This window comes from Athene cunicularia (genome assembly GCF_003259725.1).
Source record: "Athene cunicularia isolate RWA chromosome 3 unlocalized genomic scaffold, athCun1 chr3_part1, whole genome shotgun sequence".
In the NCBI taxonomy this organism is placed as follows: Eukaryota; Metazoa; Chordata; class Aves; order Strigiformes; family Strigidae; genus Athene; species Athene cunicularia.
The window spans coordinates 7,712,813-7,724,245 of NW_020799097.1; the positions used below are offsets into that span (position 1 = coordinate 7,712,813).

Genomic DNA, 11,433 nt, shown 5'->3' on the forward strand with positions numbered 1-11,433 from the left:
GGGCGCAAGGGGCGGCGCGCAGGCGCAGAAGTCATTCCCTCTTGTCCTGTCGCTTGTTACTTGGCTCAAGATACTCATTCCCCCTCTCTGCACCCTCCTTTCAGGGAGCTGTAGAGGGCCATGAGGTCTCCCCTCAGCCTCCTCTTCTCCAGACTAAACCCCCAGTTCCCTCAGCCGCTCCCCAGCAGACCTGTGCTCCAGACCCTGCACCAGCTCCGTTGCCCTTCTCTGGACGCACTCGAGTCATTCAATGGCCTTTTTGGGGTGAGGGGCCCAAAACTGAACACAGGAATCGAGGGGCGGCCTCACCAGTGCCCAGTACAGGGGTCAGATCCCTTCCCTGTCCCTGCTGGCCACGCCAGTGCTGACACAAGCCAGGATGCCATTGGCCTTCTTGGCCCCCTGGGCACACTGCTGGCTCCTGTTCAGTCGGCTGTCAATCCCCCCCCAGGTCCCTCTCTGACTGGCAGCTCTCCAGCCGCTCCTCCCCAAGCCTGTAGTGCTGCTGGGGGTTGTTGTGGCCCAAGGGCAGCCCCTGGCATTTGCCCTCAGTGAAACTCCCCCAGTTGGGCTCAGCCCATGGCTCCAGCCTGGCCAGGTCTCTCTGCAGAGCCTCCCTGCCCTCGACTTAAAAATAAATGCTCTAAGCCGATGTCTCCATGACAGGCTGTTCACTGCCTGATAAACCAAATAGCTTTACTTGCAATATTAATGTAATTCCCAATGTCCTCATGTAAAATAAACCTTTCTATGTTACATAGCAATAAAGCTACAAGGTTTATCCAAAGTTAGTTTACTAAGTTCTATTGACAAGATTTCATCAATTATCATGTAATACTGACTTCATGAAACGAAGATCTGATGGATGATATGGCTGCACTCTAGTGAAAAGAAAATCCTACTTTTCTACTAATTTTGACTTGAGCACAATGACACAAACAGAACTATCAGTCTGAAATTTTTGCCAGCACCTGGCAGCTGGCCACAACTGAAGTAAATAAGATGCGTACTGGCAATTCTCTGAAGATTTAATTAGCATCTAACTTTTCTTACTCAGACAACCAGAGATACCATCACATGAGAGAAATGTAAGATTTATTCCCAAGCAGGACCCCAGTAGTGTTGCACTGACCAGAGGTCTAACAATAACCATGTTAGTGCTGACCATTTAAAAGGAAAATAATTTTTGGTTTTGGTCAAGCCAGGACCAGAAACCACCCACAAGATCTGCTGGTTATAGCAAGTTTTATCTCATTTCTTAGTGTTTTCACTGCAGACTGTTTCCTCAGTGAAAGGAAAATTAAATGCTGGGAAAAAAAGAACCCATAAATACTTACACTATAAAAATATAGCTGGACTTTTGTGGCCTTTCTGAGAAAGATGACCATTTTCCTCCTGGTCTATTTTGCTGCTCTCTTGTTTTGAGGATTTTTATTTTGTTATCTGGGGCCTAGCATTACTTCTGCTGAAACTGAATTCCATAAGGAGGAAGATCTGGTTTCAAATATAAAAGGGAAGGGGAATGAACATTTATACATTTATTTCTTTTTACAGAAGAGAAGGAAAATGAACTAGCTGGAGGCTTTGCTAAATAAGCAAAAGATGAAGCTCTTGTTAAGACAACCCCATCCCTGGGGACAGATTCTCAGCAGAGGGAGTCATCAGGTAATAGTGACATTGTCTTTTATATGTAAATGATCTTTAATATAAAGCACAGCTTTTAGAGATGCCAGCCTGCTGGCTCTTCAGCAAGGCAGATTACACGTTGAGGTCCAGAGTAAAGCACTCAGCCAGTGTAAATTATCACCAGCTCCACTGACTTGAAAGAATTCCAGACCAGAAGGGATCATTGGATCATCTCAGCCAACCAGCTGCATATAAATCTGCCAAACCAGTGACCCAGTTACACATGCACTGAGCCCAAAAGCTCACTGACATGAATAGATTTGTGACCTGTGTAGACTACTCCACTGAGCTGTGATGATCTGGTTTGGACTTGCTAAAAGTTCCCCATTGAAGACTAAGAATATTTGGAACTGGCATCCTTTGGTGGGCTCTGCTGAAGCTCAGGGAAAGCTGCATCCTACCCTATATTGCCTTTCATAGAAGCATCTGGTCGCCACAGGGCACAGTGGCTACCTAGGGAAGTGTCACTGAGTAACAGGACTACACAGATAGTAATCACAGACTAAACAGATTGTTTCAAATGAGGCTTTGAAAATATAGTGGGCTGTACAGAAACTTGGTCTAGTTTCAAATCCAGGCAGATTTTTTTTCTTTATTTTACATAATAATTTTAAGTGAACGATAAAAGACAGTGGGAGGGTGGAAAGCAGTTCATTATTGCAAAGAGGTGCATTTTTGGTCCATAACACTGTGTTTTGATAACATAGTTGCCACCAGAGAACGTTTTAAACCTTATCTATGCTTTCTACAAGAATTTATGACAAGTTAGAAGGGGAAGACTTTACTTGAAGTCCATGCAGATGAGCATTCCATCTGTCTTCAAAATATACTTTGACAGGAGCTGTGGCTGGCCTGACAAATCCGGAGACTTCCTACCCTCCCTGGCTGCGTGAATACTGTAACAAAGTAGAAAACCTTCACATGCCCCTTCCTTCCTTCCTTCCTTCCTTCCTTCCTTCCTTCCTTCCTTCCTTGGGACTTCAGTTCCTTCAGAACCTCAGAAGGACTGCTCACAAGGAAATACAAGTCTAGAATTTTGAAGAATTTTCCAGTCTAAACCAGAAACTACTGCTTTACAACATTCCAGCTGCTGAGTTACCTTCTGTTTTTTCATGAACACTTGAGGGCTCACTACTCATAAGAGGACTACCCTATGCTTCTATCATCTAAGTATCTTAACTGAATTGAAAGTAATGTCTTCAAGATTTGGTTTAAGATGTTCTGCTTAATCCTTGTAATGTGGTCTTTTAGCCTGTTTCCAGGTAAGAATATTAATTTCCCTAAGCAAAGAAACTTCTCTCACAGCATTAAAGCTATTAAAGCATCACAGACCCAAGGGACAAAGGAAATTTTTTACATTAACAGATTTCAGATTCTCCTGTACATCTTTCAATATTACAAATAAAACACATTTTTAACATGTCAATTTGCATTGTAATTGACCGCTACAGAAGGTTATTTTAGACTGTGGTGGATTGCAAAGTTCTGGGAGGAGGGACAGTGTCACTACCAGGCTTGAATCAGACTGTGTGTACTATAAGACATCAAAGAATCCACATTTGAGTGAAGCCATTACTGTACAGGGGACAGCAGAGGCTCTGCCTCATCTCCAGGTGAAGAGCCGTCTCCAGAGGACCAGGCTCCAGGATCTTTTCATCTGAAGAAACAAATAAATTACTAGCTCTTGGAGTCACATGAGAACAAAAGAATTTTTAGCTAGATTTAGTCTATGTGGTGGGCGGAGGAAGCAAGCAGCTGATTCAATGTGAATGATAGAGCAAGCTTCAACTTTATTGAAAGAAATCACACCTTATATAAGCACTCTACAGTAATCATGCATACTACTCACAAATCTATTGGATACATGTAAAAAGGCTACATTTTAATATCCCAGCCCCTTGTGGTATTTCAGGTATGCATAAACACCTTCCCTTTTCTGAACCCGTTTTTCTCCCAGGGCTGTTTTTTTTATCACCCCCAAGGTCATAATGTACCTCAGTTTCTCTCTTTGTTAACATAACGGTCCTTTGTTAGCATAACTGTACCCTGGGTTTTTTCCTTTGTTTACCTCAGATGGCTGCAATCAGTTTCTGCAGAGACCCATGGCCTTGCTCTCTGCAAGCCGTTCTCCAACAAGTCTAAATTAGTTTAGTTTCAAAGAAGAGTTTAAAAGCCTTAGTCCAAAAATCTCAAAATCCACAGGACAAAAATCCACAGATGAATCACACACATGGACAGATGTATGATCTATCATTTTTAAAAATAGTGGAGTGTCAGTTTTATTCCCTTAGGACACAGAGAAAGGCATGATCAGATCCTTCTCCTTCTGGGGGAAACAGCAAAGCTCAAGGATAAAACATCAGGTGGAAATGCACGGGGCCGACAGACATGAACCAGTAAACTCTGAACACTGCGGTCTTACAGGAACGAGAGCACACTAAGGCCCCCTCAGGTGGATATATAGCACAAGGACTGTCAGAGCTCACGTGCCTTTAAATGCAATTTAAGTAAATCCGGTCTGCATTACTCGGAGTTCAGGGATCACCCCCCGGTTCAGTGCTCTGCCTGGGAACACACAAACGCGCACACATCCAGCGACCGGCACAGCCAGGGCATCGCACCAAAGCTCCCTGCGTCCGGGGGGAGCGGCGCATCTCCCCCTCAGTGCCCGAGCGGAAAGTTGATTTCTACCTCAACCCGTGGAATAAACCAGGTCCGTGGGTAGAAACACTGCTGAGATATTCTAATATCTGTGACTCTGCTCGTGTCTGTCTCTCCGAATTAAAACACAGGCTCGTCCTGGTTCCACCCCTGGACTTGCTGGGGAATGGCTGACAGCAAGGGCAGAGCTGGGAAAGGAGGAACTGGGGTCAGACTCTGCTCCCGGGGACAGGCTGGATGCGTTCCGGGTGTGGAGAACGCCCTCCCTTCTTTACAGGAAAAAGGTGAGTTACAAATTGTGCTCGGGATCCACGGAACTTCTTTCAATCATCGTTTTGGGCCACTGCTGGCAGATCTGACAGTTTGAAGTTGTTGCACTTGGTTGGAAACTTGGTTTTCAGTTCCTGCCATTTTCTGTGCATTTGTAAGCAACGTAGGCAGTTGGATCCTCACTATATAATATATATATATTTTTAATCTTTGTGGGTCTGTTCTAGCAACAAATACAAGCATTTATAAAATGGAGGTTAGTGGAGTGTGTTAGAAGAAGGACAAAAGCTTCTTTCACATCTTATTTTTAATTGACTAAATTCAGACACAGTTAAGAGCAGAAGCATCTCTTGTGGGGTGATATCTGGTGGGCTTCTCATTAAATTTTTGTGCTAATACATACAAATTTTGTGGGACTGGATTAAATAGTTCTGCTGAAAACAACAGATAGCCTCTGAAAGAAAAGCCTTTAAGTTACACTTTATATGAATAATTGAAAGTGTTTATTCATGGTAAAATAGCCACCACCCCGTGGGGATTTACATTCCTGGGGTTTCAAGGTGTTTATCATTCTACGTTTGCAGTCTTACAACAAATAATAAAGTATGTACTTACCTTTTCCTGTGCAGATACCATAATGCAAGTGATTTTTACAGCGGGCGTGGTGGTCTGTCACACAGTGCTGTTTACCTGAAGAGGCTCTGGCTTGCCACCCATCCTATGCATGTCCTTGGGCAGCAGCTATATAGTGCATTCAGTATAGTACCAGCTCTCGGGAAGTAATACAGTTGTTTCTGTTGTGATTCTCTCTTCTTCTCATCTCCTTCCACTCAGCACCCAGGGGGCAGAAGGAAGACTGCTCCCGATTTGATTTTGTCAGGCAGGAGGAAGCTTGACATATTAGCCCATCTCAACAACCGCTGGTGCCAAAACCGAGGAACCCAGGAACCGTGTCTGAGGAGTTACTTGAAAGACTCCTGCAGCAGCAAGACCCTCTACCAGAGCACATCGGGCACAGAAGAATCACCTGCTGAGGCAAGGGAAATAAATAGGATTTTTAAAAACCATTTGTTATCTTTTGTCTGCACTAACCCCCTGCCATGCCTTTGTGTATCTTCAAGTTGTCCTCAGTGGGCTGAATCATTAGACAACACTTATGTGGTGTTAAATGTGTCAGATAAAGGCTCTTTCTGCTGAGGGCTTTAAAATCCCAGTTATGTCTACTATTTTAAGGGCCTGTGTCCTTTAGTCAGTTGACCACTGGGGCCCTAATCATGCAGGAAGTCCAGAGCAAAGGATTTTCTTTTCATTTGCATGCTTTTTACAGTGGGAGGCTTTGTGCAGTTAAGTACTGTGACTAGATGCAAGGTGATCTACAGGGTTTGTGAAATGGCTTTTGCAACAATACGTTGTATCCTATTATTAATATATTTCCTTGCATACAATTCAGCTGTCTCTGGCAGTTCTCCCCACTTCTGCCTTCGAACTGTGTCACAGTTTGCATTGTCCATCTGCAGAGCGGAGTGTGGAGCTGTGGTTGCTGATTACTGAGATTTTCCAGCTGCACATGAGTGTGCCTGCATTCATGTTGGGTTTATTGGTTTGTTTTTTTGTTTTTGTTTTTCCAGAGAAATGTTGGCAGCCTGTTTTGATTCCCCAGGAGGCCCAGAAAATCTCTATGTGAAAGAAGTGGAGAAACCACATCCAGGAGAAGGAGAAGTTCTTGTGAAGGTCTCTGCCAGTGCTCTTAATAGGGCTGATTTACTCCAGGTATATATATATATATATATATATATATATATGTGAAGCAGATTTATGCATGTGAAAACTATACCAAATTTTCAAGCCCCTATGTGAAATCTTGACAAATCTGAAGAGTTAAAAGAGCTTGGACCTGGTGAGCATTGGCATGGGAGAGTTCACAGGGCTAAGAAAGATGTCTGTTGATTCAGCAGATAATTGTTTTTACCTGGGTCACTGCAATGTTGGGGTGGCATGAAAAGGCAGCTGCCTTTCAAGAAAAGATGTAAAACTGAGCTCCAATCTTTCTGTATTCTCTGGGCATTTAATATGAACATGAAATGCTCTACTGGCTCAGTTCCAGCGTGGGGAAATCACATTCAGTGTGTTAAATCTGAGCTGCTTTAATTTGAGCTGAAAGTCTGCAACTGGGGACCATAATACCTCCCCAGCATGCACTGGCATGGACAAAGGGGACTTGCAAGAACCTGAATTTGCACACAGTTTTTGAGAATAAAACATACTTTGGAAACAAGAAATGTTGCCAGAGGATAGAAGATCCTCAAATTACTGGAACATTTACACAGTGCAAAATCAGGATTAAATAAATAGGAATTTAGGTTAGAGGCATGTGAGTAAAATATCACAGGTCATTACATTCACTGATGTGTGGCTTTTCCTTTCTTGCCCTCTCTTTTGTTTTGTTTTAGAGGAGAGGGAAGTACCCTCCCCCCAAAGGAGCAAGTGACATTTTAGGCTTAGAAGCAGCTGGAAGTGTGGCTGAGCTCGGACCTGGCTGCAAGGGCCAGTGGAAGACTGGCGATGCAGTGATGGCTCTGCTCTCCGGAGGTGGCCAGGCAGAGTACGTTACAGTACCTGAAGGCTACCTGATGCCAATTCCCCGTGATATGACTTTCATTCAGGCTGCAGCCATTCCCGAAGCCTGGTTAACAGCCTTTCAGCTGCTGCATTTTGTAGGTGAGAGGCGTATTTGCAAATCTGTCCCACCAAAACAGCTCATCTTCCTTTCTGTTATGAAATCCTCTCTTTGTTGCCTCCATCTGAATGCTGTTTGCCTTCAAAGAACTCTGTCACTCCATTCACATGGGTCAGAGTCCAGTATGCCAGACCCAGATCCTGAAACCTTGACCACATCTCCCCAGTCACAACTTACTCTGCTGATTGCATATTTACAAGGAAGGATATGGAAAGATGGTCAGTTTTTCTTTTTGTCTGTATTTCTCAGATTGAATGGCAATTTCCATTAAGCCTAAACCCTGAAATAACTTACATGTTCTCCAAACAACTGAAAATGCATCCTACTTCTAAAGATTTGACTTCACTGAAAGCATGACCGTATCATGTACTTTCTCACTAATTGCCTGTGGATCTACAGTAGTATTTCTTGTACCTTGTTTCACAGAGACATTAACTGTAGGTGAAATCTGCTCTGAGCTGATTTAAACCAGATGTAAACTCACACTCTTCGTATTGAAAACGTGCTACAGAGGCACTAACAGTAGCACTTGCCAGGGTTTTCCTCAGTTGACAAATATCCTTCTTCTATTCTTCAAATATCCTGTCTTCAGCAGTAGCATTTAAATCTCCACTGAAGAACAGGAGTTACAAACAAGTAACTTTCCTCACTATCCAAAATGCAGACTCACTTTGAGCAGTTTTGCGTGGTCAAATAGGACCATGTACTTGGTGCCTCACTTCCAGCAGCAATCAGTGGAACACAAACAAATGTGTTAGGGCAACTGATAGATAGTAAAATGAAAGAACTGGTCTGCCTTTCTACCCAGCACTTTGGGGTAACTCAACTTCGTTGTTGAGTGACATGATTTCTCAGTATTAACATCCTCTGAGTCTGTTTTCTGTCGGTGGCAGTGGACAGTTCTGGTACAAAAAGGCTGACTGCACTTACCTAGGCAGCTTGTTCACAGATGCCCAGAACTGGACAAGGCCAAGCCAAAGCCATTCCACTGAAGTCATTAAAGTGGAGTCCTGTCAGTACACTGCGAGTTGTGTTAGTGCTGGCTTTATTTCTTTTATGAAGGATACGAAGATATAAACAAATCCCACTCAAGGGCATCTCTTTCAGCTTCCTCTTCAGTATTTTCCACATGATCATGTTTTAATCCAAAGGTGATGCCAAAGAGGTGAACATTCCCCTTATGTCCTCCTTCAGGTAAAGTACAGAAGGGCGAGAGAGTGTTGATCCACGCTGGAGCTAGCGGAGTTGGCATGGCAGCCATTCAGTTGGTAAGACTGGCAAAAGCTATTCCCATCGTGACAGCAGGAACTCAAGAGAAACTGAAAGCAACAGCGAACACTGGAGCAGCTGCGGGATTCAACTACAAGAATGAAGATTTTAGTGAAAAGGTCTTGACATTCACCCAAGGTAAGAACCTGTATGTGAAAGATCTGGTTACAGCTGAGGAGGAGTGCATACCTCCTAACATAAGTGCTCACACACTCCATTCCAACTGTCACCTCAGTCGGTGAAGGAGCAGACAGTAATGACCCCATTGGTACAACCTAACATACTATTCAGCCCAAGAATCTGTCTTCCTTTAGTGTAATTGTGCTGTTTTCTGTATGGACTCTCTTTGGCTTTGTGTTCATTTGGGGCATAAATATTGCACCTGTGTTATTGTTGCCTCCACAAGGAACTGTGGGACCTAATCCTCATACTTGTCTTTGTGTTTGGATATGGAAACAAAATTTAGTTATCTGTTAGAAAAATTTATCTTTTCTAAGCATTTCAGATGATTTATGACAAAGTCTGCGTCTGGATATCTATGGTTCTTTTTTTGGTGCTTGATTCTAGAATAGCTTAGAGGTTGAGCCAGTTCCTAATTTCAGTAGGAAGATTTAAATAGCAATTGCAGGATTGATTCTGTACCTATAAAGAAGATTTTAGTTTTCCCTGAAATTCTCCTGTATTTAACGCAGCTCACTGCTGAAATCTTTTCTGTTTCTACTTGAGGTTCTGGAGTAGATATTATTTTAGATTGTGTTGGTGGCTCATACTGGGAGAAGAATCTCAACTGTCTGAGTACTGATGGCCGGTGGATTATTTATGGACTATTGAGTGGAGGTGAAGTACATGGACATTTGTTTGCAAGGCTGCTTTCCAAGAGAGCAAGCATTCATACAAGTCTATTACGATCACGAGACAAGGAGGTAAGTAATGGCTGTCAACAGTGTATACAGCTTGACCTTAAAATCGATGACAGTTCTGAGAGCTTTTGATATCAGTGTTAAAGCTGAATCTAACACATTATTACCCAAAAAGCACCACCTTGAACTGTTACTACATACTTTGGAAAACATTGCAAAATTAAGTTATAATATCCCTTTTCTATTTTTATCAAACACCTTCCTTTTACAACTACTGAATCAGAGGAATGATACCCAGGACTTCTTAACGTGCTTCATGAGTACCGTAATCTAAAGATTTGGCCTAAGGAGAAACAAAGCTCAAGTGATCAGGCAACTTGATCAAGTTGGGGCTGGAGGAGGGGGAAGGGAAAAACCTCTAATAATTTTTTGAAGTAGAGACTGAAGCTATTTGGATGCCCAGAAATTACCCTGTAAAAATCATGTGGAAAATTCTCAGATATTACAGTAAAAGACAGCAGTGCAGAGCACTAAAATGGATTCTCTCCATGGTCTAATTTTTCTCAAGAATTTTATCAATTTGAGTTTAAATGCCTCTGCACTGCGCTTATACCACTTGCTTGGAGAATTTATTTGAATTAAAAGATAATCTAAAAGTTTTCTTGTTTGTAATTTATACCTGTGAGGTGTTTACATGTCTGTCTCACTATGCAAATGTCAACTCTCCCCGAGAACTGTGTACATTTTGTACAGTGTGCTTAAAGAGATACCTCTGTGAACAAAAATGATTGGAAATATCTTCAGAGTGCTTTCATTTTTTCTGCAGTATAAGGAACGGCTGGTGAAAGCCTTCACAGAAGATGTGCTGCCATATTTTTCTGGAGGAACCTCCCCTCATCTCCAACCAGTTGTTGACAGCGTTTACCCTCTGCACGAGATTGCAGAGGCACACAGGCTCATGGAAGAAAACAAGAATATTGGCAAAATTGTCATCAAAATGCCTGCTTCATCTTAGAGAAAGGCCTACTGCTGTAGTTGTTTCGGGGACAAAATTGTTACGGGTGTTTGACAAGCAGAGATCTGCTTCAAATCCGCGATGATCTGTTGTGGGAGGATGGCAAAAAGTAGGGGTAAAGCAACACCTTACAGGACACACTTAATAAAAGGTCCATATTGCAGCTGTGGCAACCACGTCTTGAGTAAGTAAACAAAGTGCTGGTGAGCGCTTCTCGGTGGAGAGCAGCTTGCCAGGCATGGATGGCCAGTTTCAGCTCCGAGTTCCCTCCCCACCCGCACTCCAGAGCCTGCTCACCCTCCATCATCACCAGCCATGGCCTGGGCTATCTCCCCTGACAGGAACCTGGCTGGATGGCCCAAAGAGTTGTGGTGAACGGAGTTAAATCCAGCTGGTGGCTGGTCACAAGTGGTGTCCCCCAGGGCTTGGTGTTGGGGCCACTCCTGTTTAACATCTTTACGGATGATCTAGATGAGGGGATCGAGGGCACCCTCAGTCAGTTTGCACATGACACCCAGTTGGGTGGGAGTGTTGGTCTGCTCGAGGGCGGGGAGGCTCTGCAGAGAGACCTGGACAGGCTGGAGCCATGGGCTGAGCCCAACTGGGGGAGTTTCACTGAGGCCAAATGCCGGGGGCTGCCCTTGGGCCACAACAACCCCCAGCAGCGCTACAGGCTTGGGGAGGAGCGGCTGGAGAGCTGCCAGTCAGAGAGGGACCTGGGGGGTGATTGACAGCCGGCTGAACAGGAGCCAGCAGTGTGCCCAGGGGGCCAAGAAGGCCAATGGCATCCTGGCTTGTGTCAGCACTAGCGTGGCCAGCAGGGACAGGGAAGGGATCTGACCCCTGTACTCGGCACTGGTGAGGCCGCCCCTCGATTCCTGTGTTCAGTTTTGGGCCCCTCACTCCATAAAGTCCATTGAATGACTCGAGCGTGT

At 44.0% G+C, this 11,433-nt stretch overlaps 1 protein-coding gene across 1 annotated transcript; it reads left to right on the forward strand.

Moving 5' to 3' along the window:
* The first annotated feature begins 4,268 nt into the window (after positions 1 to 4,268).
* TP53I3 (tumor protein p53 inducible protein 3) lies at positions 4,269 to 10,655 on the forward strand. Its single transcript, XM_026846345.1, has 7 exons — positions 4,269 to 4,631; positions 5,452 to 5,652; positions 6,246 to 6,387; positions 7,068 to 7,335; positions 8,549 to 8,761; positions 9,350 to 9,546; positions 10,310 to 10,655. The coding sequence occupies exons 3-7, from the start codon at positions 6,250 to 6,252 to the stop codon at positions 10,496 to 10,498; spliced, it is 1,005 nt and encodes a 334-aa protein (XP_026702146.1). The 5' UTR covers positions 4,269 to 4,631; positions 5,452 to 5,652; positions 6,246 to 6,249; the 3' UTR covers positions 10,499 to 10,655.
* The last annotated feature ends 778 nt before the right edge of the window (positions 10,656 to 11,433 follow it).